Genomic DNA, 21,101 nt, shown 5'->3' with positions numbered 1-21,101 from the left:
AATGTACCTGGGAAGAGACCACCGACCTTCCGAAAGTAAACTGGGAAACTATCTCACTTACCAGCACGAGCGTGTCAATACTTGTGTCACTTCTACAAAAGGTTATAAATGTCAATAGATTATATTGCCTCCTCAGAAAGCCGTAATTGTCGATAAATCAAGTCATCTACTTATAGGGAAATAAATCATGTCACCTCTTTATAGGGTAATAAATCATGTCACCGCATAATAGGGAAATAAATCATGTCACCTCTTTATAGGGTAATAAATCATGTCACCTCATAATAGGGAAATAAATCATGTCACCTCCTAATAGAGAAATAAATCATGTCATCTACTCATAGGGTAATAAATCATTTCATCTCCTCATAGGGTAATAAATCATTTCATCTCATAGGGAAATAAATTATGTCACTTCCTCATAGGAAATAAATCATTTCATCTCCTCATAGGAAATAAATCATTTCACCTCATAGGAAATAAATCATTTCACCTCCTCATAGGAAACTAAATCATGTCACCTCATAAGGTAGTAAATCATGTCACCTCATAAGGTAGTAAATCATGTCACCTCATAATAAGGCAATTCATGTCACCTCCTCAGGGTAATAAATTATTTCACCTCATAGGATAATGAATCATGTCACCACCTAATAAGGCATTAAATCATGTCACTTCCTCATAGTGTAATAAATCATTTACCCTCTCATAGTAATAAATCATGCCACCCCAGAAGGTAATCACTTAACCACTCGCCTATTGTAATCAGATCCTCAGAAGGTAATCACTTAGCCACTAGCCTACTGTAATCAGATCATCAGAAGGTAATCACTTAGCCACTAGCCTACTGTAATCAGATCATCAGAAGGTAATCACTTAACCACTAGCCTACTGTAATCAGTTCCTCAGAAGGTAATCACTTAACCACTAGCCTACTGTAATCAGATCATCAGAAGGTAATCACTTAACCACTAGCCTACTGTAATCAGATCATCAGAAGGTAATCACTTAACCACTAGCCTACTGTAATCAGGTCCTCAGAAGTTAATCACTTAACCACTAGCCTACTGTAATCAGTTCCTCAGAAGGTAATCACGTAACCACTAGGCTACTATAATCAGATCATGAGATTGATTGATTGAAAATTGTTTAATGTCCCTTTCGAGAATATTTCACTCATATGAAGACGTCGCCATTGCTGGTGAAGGGCTGCAAAATGTCTGCCTATGCTCGGTGCTTATGGCCTTTGAGCAGGGAGGGATCTTTATCGTGCCACACCTGCTGTGACACAAGACCTCGGTTTTTGTGGTCTCATCTGAAGGACCGCCCCATTTAGTCGCCTTCTACAACAAGCAAGGGGTACTGAGGACCTATTCTAACCCAGATCCTCACGGGATTAGTTCCTCAGAAGGTAATCACTTAACCACTAGCCTACTGTAATCAGGTCCTCAGAAGGTAATCACTTAACCACTAGCCTACTGTAATCAGGTCCTCAGAAGGTAATCACTTAACCACTAGCCTACTGTAATCAGATCATCAGAAGGTAATCACTTAACCACTAGCCTACTGTAATCAGTTCCTCAGAAGGTAATCACTTAACCACTAGACTTCTGTAATCAGTTCCTCAGAAGGTAATCACTTAACTACTAGACTTCTGTAATCAGTTCCTCAGAAGGTAATCACTTAACTACTAGACTTCTGTAATCAGTTCCTCAGAAGGTAATCACTTTCAAAAATGATGTCATCGCTTAAGTAGGTAGTACATGTAGCTATGAATCATGTCAGCTCTTCAGCTTGGATTTGATGTGAAATTTTCTGCAACTTTACCTAAGTTAATCTATACCAACAAACATTTTGCAATGTACTTGATTTAATGTCTAAGGTCTCTTCTGCCAAAGGCACTAAAAAGAATACATCCCCAAATGTAATATATTGAGAGTATGTCACCTCCACAGAAGGCAATAACTTTCAATAAATTATTGTCTCCTAAGAAGGTAATTGACATCATTCCTAATGAAAATTTAACATCTCATCTCATATCACAAACAGCACACAGTATAAACTATGTATAGGCCTACAGTGTGGATGTCTCTGTCACAGAACTGTTATTGGTTAATATTTCGGTCTGCAGAACTGTTGTTGGTTAATTATTCAGTCTGCAGTTCTGTTGTTGGTTAATTATTCAGTCTGCAGACCTGTTGTTGGTTAATTATTCAGTCTACAGACCTGTTGTTGGTTAATTATTCAGTCTGCAGTTCTGTTGTTGGTTAATTATTCAGTCTGCAGACCTGTTGTTGGTTAATTATTCAGTCTGCAGTTCTGTTGTTGGTTAATTATCCAGTCTGCAGACCTGTTGTTGGTTATTTATTCAATCTGCAGTTCTGTTGTTGGTTAATTATTCAGTGTGCAGACCTGTTGTTGGTTATTTATTCAGTCTGCAGTTCTGTTGTTGGTTAATTATTCAGTCTGCAGACCTGTTGTTGGTTAATTATTCAATCTGCAGACCTGTTGTTGGTTATTTATTCAGTCTGCAGTTCTGTTGTTGGTTAATTATTCAATCTGCAGACCTGTTGTTGGTTAATTATTCAGTCTGCAGACCTGTTGTTGGTTAATTATTCAGTCTACAGACCTGTTGTTGGTTAATTATTTAGTCTACAGAACTGTTGTTGGTTAATATTTCAGTCTACAGACCTGTTATTGGTTAATATTTCGGTCTACAGACCTGTTGTTTGTTAATTATTCAGTCTGCAGAACTGTTGTTGGTTAATTATTCAGTCTACAGACCTGTTGTTGGTTAATTATTCAGTCTACAGAACTGTGAATTAACTTTATGTCTTTTGTAGGTCGTCTGAGCTGGAAAATGTCAGCAGTGTTGATGTGTTTCTCTGGATAAAGACACACTTTGATACTCCGGTGTTTGAGGAAGATGTGTTCCCAGAAGATGATGTTCAGCATTTCATAAAGGTAACAATGTAATCTTTCAAAGTTTAAAAAAAAAAAATCACTTTGAAGGAAAGAGGTTTACATCTGTCTGTCCCATGCATTTGTCTATCAGCCGCTCCTTTTATTTATATCAGTAAGTTTTAAGCTGTTTGAGGTACACTGAACCTCTTAAATTGTTAATGGAATAATGTACAACAAATCACAGCCTGTTGGTCTTTGTCACCAAGGTTACGATACAGATCGTCTACTAAGTGTTTGTGAGTAATGGCACATGTGTCTTCTGTATGTATTGGCAATCTGTAGAATGATGCTTATTAAAAATCTTTTTATAGATTCAGACTGTACACCACCACACCAGTGCCTCTCAGTTTGAAGTTACGTGTCGTATTGAACAGCCTGGCCACTATGGAAATGTGGCCCTGGTTGCCGAGACAACGCCCCCTCTGGCCTCCTTTGATGCAGAGATGTCCACTACTGACCATCTTTATGTTATAAAACAAGTATGTCTTCATGTCTTTGCTGATGTCAAGGGCTGACAATGTGCTAACTATTTATAGACCTCCTCCTTTAAATGGCTGGGGCATATTGTGTTATCCTTTTCCGTCCCTCTGTCATTCCATCATATTACATATAAAATCAGTTTCCATTCATTGTCTCTGCTATGGATACACGTATTCAGGTAAGAATTTGGTGTTCAGATATATCATGATGATATCCAGGTCAAGTTTTTATTTGGTTCCGGTTGAATAAGTTTTGACAGCAGGGTTTGTACAGACAATGGAAAGTGCTGGAATTTGGACCCAGTCCTTGATAAGTGCTTGAAAATGCATAAACAGCACAAAGACATGGAAAAAGGCTTAATTTTTTTTTAATGAAGTTCATTCTCCTTTACATACAATACCGAGATTTCTTTGTATAAGTTATTGTTTAATAAATTTCTTACAGACATTATAATATACAGTGTTTATGTAATATTTGCAGCTTTTTAGGTACTTAGTTTAAGACAGAACCTGTCATTGCTGTTTTATAACAAGCATAGTAATCGGTAGTATAACTCAGTCAAAGCATATAAGTTTGTTAAGAGTAAAGTGCTGTGTGCAGATGTACAACTGGATAATAGGTATCGTTGATATGGGGATGCAAGTCTTAATTCTCACTTGTGAGATGATGAATATTAGAAATGATTGGGGTTGAGTTCTGACTATTTTTTTTTTTTAGGGCATTGTGTCTGAAAACAGAAAGTAATCAAACTGAATCTAGCCAAGCGCCTGTTAATCTTGATATCTTGAGGACCCACCCCCACCCCACTTAAAAAAAACTGGGCTGAAGAAATAATTCAAAATTGCACTCAATATATTGTGCTAGTTTTTATCTTTTTTTCCATATCACTTACATGTTATGTTGTCCAAAAGTGCATGGGTTATGGGTTTACAAGTGTTTGAAAAAAAGATGCTGGGCTGTTCGGACCCTGGACAGAGTTGTACCCCTTGAACTTAAAACATATCGAACACTTCAATGTATTATATTAAATACACCTGGACATTCAGGATATAGATAGACCAAGAGAATATGCAAGTTACCAGATGAATCTGTTCAGATAATTTTGACAGAGTTATGCCCCTTGGACTTAGAAAAATTTAAACAATTCAAGCTTAGTCATACACATAGACATTTTGAAATGAAATTGGGATATAGATACATATTGAAAAGATACAGGTCAAATGGTTTCAGTTTTAGTCAAATAATTTTTGAAAGAGTTGAGCCACTTTGACTTTGAAATATTTTAAACAATGTGCAGTTTATGTTCATTATTTCATTCAATACATGGACATTTTGAATTGATATTTAGGATATAGGTGTTTCATGAGAATACACAGGTCAGGTACTTTTATGAGTTCGATTAGATAACCTTTGACAGAGTTGTAGCCCTTAGGTGGGGCTTTCATATCGCTTTGACACATTATTAAGATTTTATTCTGTAATTTGTAGATCAGTAATGATGAATCAGACTTTGAGGAGACTCAGGTGTATCAGAGGCTACAAGACCTAGAGCACCCCAATTTGATCCGCCACTATTGGATCGCGGTGTATCCCAGCTACAGCAACATCTGTGTTCAGTATATTCAAGGTCAGGGTTCTATTAGTCAAATGTTAGGGTAATCACTTTACCAAGGAATACAGTGAATTACAATGAGTTGAATTTGATGATAAAGATTGAATTTCAGTTGCAGTTTTTTAGCATTTAGGATGTATAGCTCTTTTATAAAGAGTTCCACTGTTGACAGGTTACATAGTAATGATATCCACCTTTTGACCTTGTCACAATTTTATTATTTACAGGCGACACTTTGGAGACGGAACTACAGCGCCGAATGTTGTTTGACCCTCACATGGTTCTGCAGATGATGATGGAGGTCTTGGACGCTGTAGATTTCCTACATAAACATGGAATTATCTACCTCTACTGGTCATGTAAGTTTCGTACCTTCCCTGCATCACGAAATTAACCAATTCAAAATGCCAACCAAATCTGTGTCAAAGCTATGAACTAGATACTAATTTTATGTATTTTGATTATGCTTCTGTGAGATAGGGTCATTTTGAATTTAATCTAGGTCACAACTTCTGAACTAAAATGTGAAGGCCAAATCTGTGACTGATAACAGGAAAGGTCATTAATGAAGGTCAAATTCAAATTTCCCCAAATGAGTGAGGCTACATGCAGGAGCGAAGTGTTTAGTAACATTATCTTATTCTAAGTAAGGTAAAATTATGTAATTTATTTTGAGAGAGACATTTTATTGGTTTGGGGGGAAAGTTGGGTTGTCTTTTCCTTTTCTTGTTCAATTATCAATTGTCTCCATTCCTGCAGAATTTGAAAATTGTAGGCATGTCTGTACCCAGACAAAACTTATCCAAAACTCAGAACAACTTCAACCCCAACTCTCCCTGAAAGTCATCTTAATCTGAGTAACGTAATGATTGAATATCTACATGTATGTTTATCTTTCACAGTGGGCAACATTTTACTGGATGGCCAAAACAGACGCCTGATTGTTAACAACCTGACCCTGTCGGTGACGGATGACGGACAATATGATGTCGGCTACACCAAACAGTCGCTTCCTACGAGTCTGGTACCCCCAGAGGTATGATGGTCACATGATTATGGTTGTTCAAGTCCTCTCTTTCTGTCTGTATTGTGCTCCACTATCCAACCCCTCCCACATTTGGTCAATTTTTGATAATTTTCATGTAATTTCCCTCCCCACGTATAGTGAATTAGAAAATCAATCATGGTGTTGTAAGTTCTTTTGTCAAAAAGACCAATAGAGTAGAAAGACAATTTCATTTGAATATGAAATTTATACTTTAAAATGACTAGTTTTCATGATGGCTTAAAGGCATAGGGTCTATCTTTTATCTAAAAAAAATGACATCACAATATTTTGCAAGGAGAACGCCAAAAAACAAATTTGTAGTATTAATTATGAGTTATCTGTAGCTGCAGTGCTTTGAAATTGAAGTCATTTTGACGTTTTAGCTTGTTTTAAAATGTTTGTCTGGAGGACAATATATTAAACTGGTACCCTGCTGATTGGTTGCTACACACAAACATAAGAGATGCAAAGTCAACAGGGTACCAGTTTAGGCAAATGAGAACAGGGAATTATTTTGTAATTACCATCGTATCCAATGTGTTTGTAAACATTCTAAAGAACTTTTTGTGATTTTCTAGTTTACTACCATGTTTTATTTGAATTCTTTCTATTTTTTTTTTTTTTATCATTTCCTTTATAGTTCTTGCAGGTCTTTAATTAGTATATTATCAATGATTATTAGCACAAACATTGTACAGCACATAGAAACTAATTGTAATTTTGCGCTTTATAAATGAATAAAATAATAATAATAATGATCTTTAATTTTGCCACCTTTTTTGAACATGTAAAATTTTACCAATATCTTGACCCTATGCCTTTAAATGCCATGGATGTTATCTATGTATCCATGTCTCAAGAACCATGGTAAATTAACTGTATTTACGGGATAAACTTCATTTTTGGAAATACATGAGGGCATGAACTGCGATGCTTTATGCCAGCATACTTCATGAAATTTCGGTTGGAATTTGCTGTTCATAAGATTGTCGTACTATATTTATCCAGATTCACACACCCAGTGTTCACATTCATTAGGAAATGTCTAGCATTTCAATTGGATATTGAGGGGAAAATTTGGGGAAAAAATGTAAATGTAGCATTATGAACATTACAGATGTACATGTATAATGTTGCCAAACTCACATCCCCATGAAACAGTTATGTCATAGCACCATGAAAATTGTGCACAAATTCAATTGTTCCTCTGATGTTGTATTGCCAATTTTGCAATTTAACAGCATAGCATAAGGTAATGAATGGTACACTGGACATTTTTCTCCTTTCAGATATTGGAGGGGGAGATATTGACCCATGACAGTGATTGCTGGGGAGCGGCCTGCATGATGGTACACTTGTTGTCAGGTCACCAAATCTGGTACACCCACCGGCATGACTCCAGAGAGGAACTGTGGGAGAAGGTAATATCACACAGGTTGTTTAAAATAACAGAAACATTCACCAAAAAAGTTATCAATTAGGACATCAGAGATTAAGGTCTGCAGTAAGTACTGAGTTTTAGAGAGTCTGCCTTTATGGAAATCTGTTGCTGTGTAAGAGAGATTTTAAATAAATCTATTGCTAAACAAGTCCCTAAAATTGTAGGTCAGATCTGGCTGTTGTCCACTTACAGCGGAGGAAGGGAAGATCAAACAAGCCACACTGTTGGCCTTGCTTAAGAGCTGCTTCAAGGTAACTCAATATGTCTGTTAAATGTGGTGAAAAACTACTCCGGGGTAACTCAATATGTCTGTTAAATGTGCTGAAGAGCTGCTTCAAGGTAACTCAATATGGCTGTTAAATGTGGTGAAGAGCTGCTTCAAGGTAACTCAATATGTCTGTAAATGTGCTGAAGAGCTGCTCAAAGGTGTTTACTGTATCAGAGATTCCTGGTTCAATATCCAATAATAATGATATTCATTTATATAGCACCTTATATGACTATAAATGACCACTCTAAAGCAATGCACACAATAAAAATGATACAGCATGTTATAAAAGTAGTAAAAGGATTTTACAGTAGCTTTAACTCATTCAGCCCCACTGACGAGTATACTCGTCCTATTTTTAGTGCACTGTTTACCCAGTGACGACTATAGTCGTCCTGGTTTTCCCCTCCTATCTGGCCGATGACGACTATACTCGTCGTTTTACCTGTATGTGAAAGAAGCTTTGATTGGTCGAAACTAGAAAAATCCGGGTACACATGATTATCCCAACCAATGAATGACATGTTAAGATGTCTTTGTGTGAAGTGTTCTTTATTTAGATACGATATAAATAGCTATACACAAAGGAATTTGGTACATGTGTTTAAAATATCGATCGAAAATGGCGGACGTATTGCGAGAAATTTTACAAGACGATAGCAGCGAAGAATTTGAGGGATTTGAATTGAAAGACGTTGAAAATGCAGAAGACAACTACATTTATCATCTACTTAATTTGGATGATGCTTTAGAAAAAGGATCAGACCTCGAAGTGTCTGATATTGAGTCGGAATCCGACCCCGAGTCAGAAAGTGAAAGTAGTGATGATGATGAGATTGTATTGGCAGATTACAATCGTTGGACAGACAATATACGGGATATAAACATTCCTGCATTCTGTGGACCGCAGCCTGGACCCACACAAATACTTGAGGCCGATAAAAAGGAGTTAGACTTCCTGAATTTATTATTTCCTGACGAGTTTTATACGACAATTTCCGAGGAAACAAACTCGTATGCGCAAATCTGCATCAGATCAAAAGCAAACTCTGGATGGTACAACACAACTCCTGAGGAAATGCGTGCATTTCTTGGTTGTTCAGTTGTTATGGGTATTGTTTCTGCACCTGCACAAGATTTGTACTGGTCTAAAGACAAACTATTTCATTTATCATGTATTGAAGAGAGATTTACAAGGACCAGATTTGAAAACATTCAACGATACTTCCATGTTGCCAACACAACACAAAATCCACCGAGGAACCAGCCTGGACATGACAAACTTGTTCATGTTAGAACAATTATGGAAGGGATTCGAGAAAATTTCAAGGCCCAATATAATCCACATAAAGAAGTATCAATTGATGAAGCCATGATTGGTTTTTCAGGGAGACTTGGCTTCAAACAGTATGTACCACTGAAGCCTACTAAACGTGGGATAAAAGTGTGGGTTCGTGCTGATCCACACAACGGATTCATGAATGATTTCCAAGTGTACACTGGAAAGAATAACAATGTCGCAGAGGCCAACTTAGGTGGAAGAGTTGTCTTAGATCTGATGACATCTATTTTGAACTTAGGTCATCATATATATTGCGACAGCTTCTTCTCATCCCCAGATCTGTTTCTACAGTTATGGGACATGAGGACTGTTGCCTGTGGAACAGTGAAACAAAACAGGAAAGGAATGCCCAAGGATCTTGATAAAATCAAGCTGAAAAATCAAGGTGATCATATCATGAGACAAAAGGCAAACCTTGTAGTGAGTGTCTGGAGGGACAAGAGAAATTTGACCATCCTGTCAACAAACACGAACCAGAGCAACCAAGAAGTCATGAGGAAGCAGAAGGATGGTTCTGTGAAGAATGTGACCTGCCCAAACTCTGTGAAGCTATATAATGCATACATGAATGGTGTGGATCATGCTGATCAATTAAGGTCCACATATAACATTGCCAGGAAAAGTTTGAAGTGGTGGAAATACCTGTTCCTCTTCCTATACGATGTATGCATTGTAAATGCATATATATTGATGCGCGAATCTCCAAATCATGGTCTGAAGACCAAAAACAACCGCACTCGAACCAGGACCCAAATGGAATTTAGGATGAAGCTTGCGCATCAGTTAATTGGGAATTTCTCAATTAAAAGGAAACGCAAACCTGAGTTTAATGTAGCACAGGCGATGGAACACCACTGGCCAAGCACGATGCCAAAGAAGAGGAGATGTAAACAATGTACTAAATCTGGTGTTAGACGGGAACCTTTAAGTGGATGTACACAATGTGATGTGAACCTGTGTAATGACTGTTTCAGACCCTACCATTTGGACAACTTTCCAAACATTTATGGACAATAAACAGTGACATATGAAAATTTTTGTTGGTGAAAACTGTTTATTTTTGTTTTCTTTTGGGAAATGAACAAACACTTTTTATGGTAAGATAATAAATTTTATATGATTAGAATCAGCATTTATTCTTCTTTCTAACCTGAAAATTTCAAAAACATATGTGCATAATTAATGAAGTAGTGGCTATTTATCTATTGTCTGCTGATCATTCAGCAGCAGCAGGGAATCTGATAAAAATTTGCCTGGGGCACTCGCTGCAAAACACTGCTGGGGCTTATCTCAGATAACATAGCTGGGGCTGAATGAGTTAAGACAATGCTAGCAAAACATCAATAATGTGAAGTTGAATTACTAAAATTTAAAACATGCTGTGCATTAAGAAAGTTCCATGCTGTACGATCAAATGATATAAAATACAATAGTTGAAATAAATATACAAATATACACTTGAAAAAGTAATGTTAAAACTGATGGTAAAGAAACCATAAAGATTTAACCACCTATAATACTAATGATACGCAAGTCTAAAAAGATGTGTTTTTAAATGTTTTTTAAAAGTGTTCAAATTATAACAAGAGGCACATATTGTCTCTGTTGCAAATACCATACTAGAAATGTTTGCTTTTTTTCCCGGATGAAGAAGTTTTTGTCAATTGTAAAAGAGCCAAAATCATTTTATAGAAAAGGTACACTTGATAAAAAGACACTGCACCAGAAACTAAACCACAATGAATTCAAACCACAGTTTTCAGAAAAATCTGCTAAATGTTCCGCATGTTAAAAGTTCCCTTTATACTGTACCTAGTTTAAAGTCTATAATCTGCAGAGCATTACTTTGAGGGACTTGATGTATTAAGTGGGTATAGAGATGTATATTTCTGTCTGATATTTTGAAGGACTTGATGAAATGTCTAGTAAAATGAGACATACTTGAATTGTAAACATGTTGGATTCTTTTTCCAGATAAAAGTGAGTGAAAGGATTTCATTCGTTGAGCTTCTTAGACGAATCAAAGCTGCTGCTATTGATGGAAACTTTGGTCACTTGTCAGACGATTCCCAGAATAACACATGATGTGTCAAGTAAAAGTGACGCCGCAGCAAAGGAGTTTCTTCCACTGCATTCCAAAAACTCCAGAACGGCTTTTGTTCCTTCGTAGACATTTCAAAATAACAATTCAACTAATATGGAAAGCATTTGCCATGTTTTTATTCCATAGTCATTTAGTGCTAGTAAACTATTTGAAGTTAGAAGAATTCTTACTTGTCAAAATGTAACACTGCCATGAAATGATAACATTTGGTCAATGGTGATATTAACTTGTTTAGAATTTGTGCTATATTGATGTGTATTAATTTACCTAAAATGCTACAGCCTATTTTTACCAATAATAATGTTATGTGACTGAGAACAAATCATGGAAGCTCTCGAATTTTAATATGCTTTGTCATGAATATGTTTTGAAAGAGCAAAGGGGGAATATTTTTTTGATATTTATGTTAGTAATGGCTTTGTAAGGAGTGAAGAAAATTATCATGTTGAAAATGTTTTGTGAAGGAGATCATTAGTGTGCACTGAATTGATTCCGGTGATACAAGGGTTAAGGACAGATTTACGTTCTGGGTGTAACCTTCCTCTCAAACATCACAGATGTTGTGTCTATTTATGCAGACATGTAAAATGTCCGATACTAATCTCATTATGTATTCTATATAAAACATACTGCCAGGTGCCTGATTGTCACACACATATCATTGTATGTAGGTTCTCTATAACACACACCTGTAGGAGTCGGACGTTAAACGTTCCTCTCACGTTGTTTTACGTTAATTTTATGTTTTTTATTTGGCGTAGTGTTTCAGACACTGACGTAAGCATGTTACTATATACAATATTATTGTATCTAGCATTTTACCTTTGTTGCCAGTTTCTAAATGAAATTAATCGTTAAAAACTACTTTAATTTTTTTCATACCTCATTTCAAATCATTGTATGTGAATTTAAATTCTCTCATTATCAACTGCCATGTTATGAGAACAACATAAAAATACTGTATTTTTGATGCAAATTGTTAAAAAAGAAAAAACATTAACATGTATATAAAATTCTGTTATTTTATACATAATGCTATAATGGTCACTACTGCACATTGTCCTTTTCGCCAAAGAATGGTTGAATGAATCGGAAGAGCTGATTAAATTTTCCGCTCGATATATGATTGAGAACAGCTGCAGTTAAAGAAAGATTACGGAGCCTTGATGGAGGATTGCAGTCTTTGAACACTGCTGTGTACAATATTGTCATTACTTGCATTTACAGACACGATGTCACGTTGTAATGTAGAGCTGAGCACAATACATATGTACACTGCACTGCATAGAATGAAGAATTCAATAGATTTATCTCATCATATACAGATATTTACCCAGCTGTGCTGCACACTTTTCTTATATAGGGAACTCTGTACAGGATATAACATACTATCTGATATTTTTTCAATGTACATGTATCTTAAAATAAGTTGAGGAATGTTGAATTGTCACAAGGGATGGAATTTGAAATATTTTGAGATTGGATTTATTCCTTTTTATTTTATTTACTAGTATATTTTTGTATCTATGTGCAAAAAAGACTGATAGAGTGGTCTAGTTTTATTTTTTATGGTCAGTCAGAATATATATGTTGAAGGATCTCTAATCTACTGTTTTGAATATAAGCTTGCAAATAATTGTTAAGTTTGTTAGTAGATTTGTCAATGGAGAGAAATGGAAAAGTATTCCTTAGCGTGAGTTTGCTGTAATCTATTTGCCATCTTAAAAATTTAAAATTTTAAAACTCAAAAATTATTAAAAATGGTAGTAAAAGCAAAACAAATCTTTGCTGAGCAAAAATTCAGCAAATTAAGAAAGGAATTCTAGAATTCCCCTCCATTATTTCTTTTAAAAAATTAAGATCATAAAAATTGCTCAAAATGATAATGATTGCTCATTCTTGATGTATGATATTGGTGCATTTTCTTATCTCACTGTGCAATAGCAATGTTCCGGTTTCTGTTGCTGTTTGTTTTCTGTTTAAGTTTTTTATGGTAGTTGTATTGTTTTTACCAGAGAAGGGCAAAACATTTTTATTTAGTGACATTTCTTGTCTTTTGGATGGAAAGATATTGTTCTTGTTAGCATTCCGTATTTTATATGCATGTATATTAATCAGAGAAACCTGTGGAGTTTGTAGACTAAGTGTTTTTGAAATTTGATAATACCGTAGAATGTGAACCAAATGGTCCTTAATTCTAACAGTTGTCAATGTGAATCTTTTATCTCCCATTCCTTGTATTGCAGACCTGATTCTGCAGCAAATTTTGGATGCATACCACTGAAACACCTTGATTTGGACCATCTTAAAAAGTCTACGTTCTCTTACATTTCAGATAAATGTTTTTCAAAATGTTGCTACCAGACTATAGTTAGAAATATACACATATATTTACATTTCCAATGTTTTTGCCTATTTTTATATACATTAAATAAGTTATACCGATTGATCAAGTTTCATATGCACAATGTTCACGTTCATGAGGAAATTGCTATCAATCCATTGATAAAGCTATTGAAGGCACAAACATCGGAAATGTAAATATCCGAGTATGAACTGCATCATTTCGCGTCGGCACATTTTCTATGAAGCATTTCTGCGCTTTATGAAGTATATTGGCGTGAAGCGTCACAGTTTATACCTTCATGTGTTTTCAGAGCTGAAGTTTATTTCTTTAAGTATTTCTGCATATATGAAAAGGGTTTGATTGTTGCATATATTTGTAATGTTTAAGAAACTGATATCAACTTCGTAGGGAAACATTCAACTTCGTAATGAAACAAGCGAAACCTCTAAGCAATCAATCTGCACATTTCTGATATTGAACAGGTAGTTAGTTCTTTGTGTCTTAGGAATGGGATTTCTCAATTCCTGAATTTTATGACAGTGTATCAAGTAGACAAAATATTAGTGCTTTATTGAAGAATTTTTATGGATAGTTTAATTTCATAGATAAGTACCAGTGTTAAGCTATGGTTTGTTCCCACCAAACTAGTGTTAATTTTATGATGTTTGTATTTTGTTATACCCATATACATGTATGCAAATTACCATATATCGTGCTTGTTGGCCATTTATATTTCTTACAAGAATTATTTGTTATGAAAAAGAAAGATTAAAATAGAAAGAATTGAATGATGGTGTTTCTGTCCCTTGATTTTGATCTCCCTAACAACATGTGTAAGTACAGTATGTCAGTGATCCGCCTATATGATGGTCACATTGACACCTACATTGTTTTTCAAGATACAAAAAAATGTGAGACCATTTCAACATGGTTTTAAATGTTTTCTCTTCAAATTGGGTTTCAGAAAAGAAGAGGATTATTTGAAAATGTGTGTGAAAAGGACCTCTATTAATGCACTTTGAAATGCTTTTAAAACATATTGATCATTTTTATTTAACCTTTTGAACTTTTAGAAATCCACAATAAGATAATGAGATTCTTGGGACTACTAAGAGGGGCTGTAGGCTTCTGTACTATTCCCTGTGTCTTGTTATGAATCTGTATTACACGGAAGCACATACTAGGCCTTGTAATCAATCCAGATTGTATTGTTTTGTAGGTATGACTTGACAATAGGTATAAGGTGCCCACTCTTGTTATGAATTGATACAGATCTATAGTGCATATATACCAATTTGGTATCAAATCCTGCAGAACATCTTCTATAACTGGTATCATTAACAGTTACCTATGTCTTCCATGCACTTTAATATATGAAAATCAATTTCAACATTAGCAGCAATCTCTAATTTTCTTCATAATTGAAACTATGGATTTCAACCCCACCCCCTAAAGTCCAAGCACATTCAGGTACATTTTTCACATCAACTTTGTCGTGATCAATGATTGGAGGTAATGTAGGAATAGTTGTAGTGAATTGGGATTGGGTAATAATTTTTAGAATAATTGTTCTCGAAAAAGACCAGGGTGGACTATAAAGGGGTTCGAGTTTTATTTAAAAGAATATGTCGGAGAAACTAAAGTTTTATGGTTTCATAGAACAACATTTCGCCAGTAATAAATCATGGCTGTTTCAACGTTTCTGAGCCGGTGAGGTGCTATATAGAATGGTAGATTAATATTTTGCTCCCCCCCAAAAAAAGAATTTATGTTGCACCCACTAAATGCCCGAGACAGAAGACCATCATTACGATAGTGTAGTGTATCAAAGGTTATTAAAGCGTTTCTTACTTCCATTTTATTTTTACACATCAAAGTTCCTTCCTAGATCAATACGGAACAATAAATTACCCAACATCACACAATTTATTACATCTGTCACGCGTGATATATACATTGATAGCTTTTGCAACTTTTTGCTCCTCTGAACCAGAACCTAGCTGCACATACTTTAGTTTAACTTTAACTGACAGCTAATTTTCCATTTACTCTTACAATGATGTTGTATTAACTAGATGTTGACTGTCATTTAAAGTTAACTAAGCTACATGCAACTGGATCCTGAGCCGTGATTTCTTAGCTTGATATTGAATTCTTGTTATAAATTTCTTTCCTGGATACATTTTAGAAATCCTTACCATAATCATTATGCTAATATCAACAAAACCCGAAAAGTTGACATGAGATGAAATTAATGATAATGAATCGGAGTTTCCTGTACTCAAGGTCAAACTGTCAGAGGTCAACTTCAACAATGAAGGAAATGATAATATATTTTTCATGCTGAACATTTCAAATTGAATCTGTTTTCATCAGCTTCAAAATAACCTTACATTGTCACATTCTGTCATCCCACTGTTCGTTATCTTCATTCTGTCATTCCGATGTCAAATGTCAAGAAATGGTCAGTTATATATTTTCTATGTAGATTTGGAAATTTTTAAGAAATTAACTTATAATTTCAGGAATGAGTTGAAAGGTTACTTTTGAATATTTTTATCCCTCTCTCCTCGAAATGTTATCATGTAGAGCTAGAGTCCCAGCAAAGAAAACCACTACGACAGATATGGTAATTTTTTATTCTTATTTTATTCAGAATATACATGTATATCACAAATAGGTTTTATTCCAAAATGTACACAAGAGTTATGTAGTCAATGTCAACTGGGTGCAAACGTGATTGAAATGATTAAGGAAAATTAATGCAATACAAGGGACCATTCACATTACAAAAGACATTATACATGTACATGCATGTAAAACAATCGTGTCTTGAACACATTAAGACATCAGAGTACATTGTTTATTTATCTATGTGAAACTTTCTCTGTTTCGTTTATGATCCTAGGATTCCTAATAAAAATTATTTACCATTTATGTCAATTTTCCAAAATGTGACCATTGTTCACAAACAAGAGGCCCATGGGCCACATCGCTCACCTGAGTCACCTTGGCCCATATCTGAAGACTTTCCATATATATTTGCATGTAAAACCTTGGTCCCTATTATGGCCCAAACTACCCTTTGCAAACTTGAACCTACACTATGTCAGAAAGTTTTCATGTAAATGTCAACTTCTTTGGCCCAATGGTTCTTTTAAAGCTTTTTTCTATATTTGTATGTAAAACTTTGACCCCCCCACTTGTGGCCCCATCCTACCCCCCCCCCCCCCGGGACCATGATTTGAACAAACTTGAATCTGCACTATGTCAGAAAGTTTTCTTGTAAATATCAGCTTTTCTGACTCAGTGGTTATTGAGAAAAACATTTTAACTATATATTTGTATGTAAAACTTTGATCCCCCTTGTGGCCCCATCCTACCCCCGGAGCCCATGATTTGAAGAAACTTGAATCTGCACTATGTCAGAAAGTTTTCATGTAAAAATCAGCTTTTCTGGCTCAGTGGTTCTTGAGAAGAAGATTTTTCCTATATATTTGTATGTAAAACTTTGATCCCCTATTGTGGCCCCATCCAACCCCAGGGGCCCATGATTTGAACAAACTTGAATCTGCATTATGTCAGGAAGCTTTCATGTAAATCTCAGCTTTTCTGGCTTAGTGGTTCTTGAGAAGAAGATTTTTAAAGTTTTCCCCTATATATTTGTATGTAAAACTTTGATCCCCCCTTGTGGTCCCATCCTACCACCGGGGTCCATGATTTGAACAAACTTGAATCTGCAATATGTCAGGAAGCTTTCAGGTAAATTTCAGCTCTTCTGGCCCAGTGGTTCTTGAGAAGAAGATTTTTAAATGACCCCACCCTATTTTTGCATTTTTGTGATTATCTCCCCTTTGAAAGGGACATGGCCCTTCATTTGAACAAACTTGAAAGCCCTTCACCCAAGGATGCTTTTGGCCAAGTTAGGTTGAAATTGGCCCAGTGGTTCTGGAGAAGAAGTCGAAAATGTGAAAAGTTTACAGACAGACGGACAGACAGACAGACGGACAGACAGACAGACAGACGGACAGACAGACAGACGGACGCCGGACAAAATGTGATCAGAATAGCTCACTTGAACCTTCGGTTCAGGTGAGCTAAAAACCCAGCATTTTAAACAGTGTATTCCAGTGTAACTCATGGTTTTTATGTTCATGTTTACAAATGTACTCAGATCTATAGGTATATCATAAACATTTTGAGTTATACAATAGCTTATCACAGATTCAACAGCTGATTAAGCATAGATAAACTAATTTACCATAAATCTTACAACACATCCAATCCATCTTAAGAAGCACCTGCAAATCTCTTTATTAGCACATTTGACTTAATTGACGGAGGGAATGTCTTTGGCAGTCACTAAAGTTGAAGCCAAATATACAATACGAAGTATTCTCATTAGTGTAGCATTTTGTATTTTATGGTTTGGAAATTGTCTGAGTGATTGTCGGTAGGAGTATAGAGCAGCCTGGAGGTTCCCTGAGATCTGTTGACAGATACCCAGGATCTGCCATGATATGTCTCTTAAGTCCACATCTACATACAGCCCCTGATCATGGTGAACTAGGACCTGTAGATCATTAAGAGCTGTTTGTGCGCTCATTGTGTCAATATGTCTATTAAACACAAGAACTCCAGCATGTGTAACACAACTAGGGGTGGGATAATAATTACAATGAAATTGTTCTGTAAGGAAACACTCTGCTCTGTCATTAATTCATTGATATAAATGATTTTGTTGTGTAATAAGATATCTGATGCTACAGCATGCCTTATCTTTGTAGACCACGACTGTCCCCCTACAGCCTCGGTATACCTCTCTGTATCTACTGTCCTGTTATACATCACATATGGCTGTGCTAAGTTGACCTTTGTCATCTGTATTACAGACAAAGCTTCATTGTATCTGAATGTCTTGTAATAATACATTGCAATGTACAATTCGTCAGAAATACACCCAAACTTAGCTGTGAGTTTCAACATGCGACAGAACATTCTGTCAGCAATATACATCAGCTTGTTTTCAGTGGTGTTGCTGTACATGTTTTGTAATGCAAAAGCAGCTCTGTGAAGGAAGGAGGCTGTAAGTACCTGTAACATGAGAACTTGATACTGTGTCAGGGGTGAGACTGTTAACTGTTCTATTGTGTTTAAGCACTTCATAATGAGGTAGAGATCTAATGAGGGTCGTGAATAATTTTGATATGCCTCTTCGAACATTTCTCTATCAACCTCGATCTCAGATACCAGAGTGCGTTCATTTGTACAAATACCGAGTCTGGGGTCGTAATGGACATTTACAATATAGGACTTAAGGAAAGGATTTTGTAGCAGAGATTCCAAGCCGTTTTCATAAAGAACAAAAAGTTTATCAAATAATCTGTTTTGAGCTCCTCCATAGATTTTACCAAGAAACATATTGTTTTCTGGAATGAAAAAGTTAGGACAGACTCCCTCATACACCCATTTAAGGATGAGTTTAAAGCAGTACCAGAAACATTTCAGGAGATTCTGTGGACACCAGTTAGGTATTGTGTTTTGTTGAATCATCCAGAAAACTGCTGTTTTCATGTGATAGGAACACAATAATTTCTCATTATCACCTAATCCATTGTTAATTACCTCTTTTAAAAACAATTTCAGCAAACCGTAAGTTAAGAATTGACAGTGGTTCATTGAGTACACAAGTTTTTGTTCTGCCAGAGAAAATGAAATTCTCCATTCATTGCTTTCATGATTTCCTAATTTGTGTCTAATTGCTACAAAGTGACATCCATCTCTGACTATGTCCCTAACAACCTGTGGCTGGGACCATGAGTGACACCTATCTATCCAGGGGGAGGCAGACGGAGGCCAAAAGTCAGAAACAAAACACTGGGCATCGTCATATTCTATTCCCCATATAGCTCCACTGCTACATGGACCATGTACTGTAGTGTTGGGCCTTATATCAGAACATGTGATCAGCTAGATATATAACGTCCACCATTCATTGTGACTAATGCTGAGATAACTCTGTCAACTGCTCTTGGTGTCAGTAATTGAAGTAAAGTGAAACCAGGTGGACTTTCAGAAGAGAGAGAATCAGGGATTGTATGTGTTCATTGTAAAACTGAGTCTGATATAAGTCCCAGATCACTGGTTGCTTATTACACCAATACATGTAATCCCTATCAGATTCCTTCATTCTGAATCCTTCTCTGTAACTTCCACTCAACATTGTCGTGCTCTGGTTACTTGTTATTGTTTTGTTATTCACCATCTCATGAATGTCTATCAAATCTCTCCTCATTGCCACCTGTTGTGAAGTCCCCACCGTACAACATAGTCGCACAAACACAGACTCTGACATATGCTGTATACCTGTTTCACTGACAAAATAGGGATAATGCAGAAACTTATTATTATAGTGGTAATGTACTATTGTTGAAACGTTAATTATAAAATAGATTAGATAATCAGAGCTGAAATTGTAAAATGAGTTTAATTAAATGCATATATATTTGGTTTTGTTACACACCTTCGATTTTTTCTTATATAAAACTAATACAATTTAGAAGCAATATTTTTTTAAACCGCTAAATCAACTCTCACACCCGTCGTCTATTGAACGGTCAACAGTTGACCGGGCAATAGTCTGCTCCATTTCTATTGGCTACGTGATTCTCGATCTGCTGCTTTGTTTACGTAATGGCGAGGCTCACTGATTTGATTGATGATAAAAAACAGAATTTATTAACTGTGACGAAGAACAGAAACACGATAAAATGTAATTGTTGATTAGGAAATTGGGTATGTTTTCTTTTAAACTTTAGCCTGGATACGTTGATAAATTTTCGCAATCACTCTGAATTGCTAAAAGTTCAAGTCAACAAATCATGTGCATCTAATAAAAACCTAAAAATGAAGGTGTATAACAAAACAGTTATTGACTGTCCGACGACAACAGGTGTTTTGTTTGACCCTCAAAAGGATCTGTTGCCCTCAACCTACGGCTTCGGGCAACAGATCCCATTCTCGGGGCAAACAAAACACCTGTTGTCCTCGGACGCAGTCAATAACCGTATATTATATCATTTGGTACTTACGAGTTGGATGTCATACAAGGGGAGTCCATTGTTAGGTATTACTGTGAGTATTTTCAGGAGTGGAAAGTCCCACTTTATTTACTTTCGTTTTAAGGTACATTTACACCTATGTCAAACTTCATATGACATCCTAATTATCTACACATTCCTAGTGTCACAGTTGCAATTTATTTAAAATATATTTCTGCGCTGAAATTATGTCGGTATTTCAATTGGCGCGCATAGCCAATTGAATACAAACTAGTTTTTCAAGTATGTGAGAGTCAGTGTGAACGTTTTGTATTATACAGGTGATAATTATTTCTATTTTTAGTTCAACTTTACGTTTGACTAACCAGTGGTCTGAGTTCATAAGGAAGCAAAATTTGTGGATATTTCTCTCAATCGAATAATATTCAACATAC

General features: G+C 35.8%; 1 protein-coding gene and 1 pseudogene across 2 annotated transcripts in view; one reads left to right on the top strand and one right to left on the bottom strand.

The window, feature by feature from the left end:
* LOC125675335 (uncharacterized) overlaps positions 1–14,394 on the top strand; it is a 30,755-nt gene extending 16,361 nt beyond the window's left edge. For both annotated transcript variants that reach the window (XM_048912932.2, XM_048912933.2), the window contains exons 6-13: positions 2,844–2,964; positions 3,276–3,443; positions 4,933–5,071; positions 5,284–5,415; positions 5,959–6,092; positions 7,394–7,525; positions 7,710–7,796; positions 11,130–14,394. In XM_048912932.2, coding sequence (XP_048768889.2) covers positions 2,844–2,964; positions 3,276–3,443; positions 4,933–5,071; positions 5,284–5,415; positions 5,959–6,092; positions 7,394–7,525; positions 7,710–7,796; positions 11,130–11,240 — 1,024 coding nt within the window. In that variant the 3' untranslated portion in view covers positions 11,241–14,394. The remainder of the gene's footprint in view (positions 1–2,843; positions 2,965–3,275; positions 3,444–4,932; positions 5,072–5,283; positions 5,416–5,958; positions 6,093–7,393; positions 7,526–7,709; positions 7,797–11,129) is intronic.
* Positions 14,395–17,103: 2,709 nt separating this feature from the next.
* Positions 17,104–20,888, bottom strand: LOC125675341 (uncharacterized; annotated as a pseudogene).
* Positions 20,889–21,101: the final 213 nt, after the last annotated feature.

This window comes from Ostrea edulis, chromosome 3, assembly GCF_947568905.1.
Source record: "Ostrea edulis chromosome 3, xbOstEdul1.1, whole genome shotgun sequence".
NCBI classification, from domain to species: Eukaryota; Metazoa; Mollusca; class Bivalvia; order Ostreida; family Ostreidae; genus Ostrea; species Ostrea edulis.
This window is presented reverse-complemented; position numbering and strand designations above follow the sequence as displayed.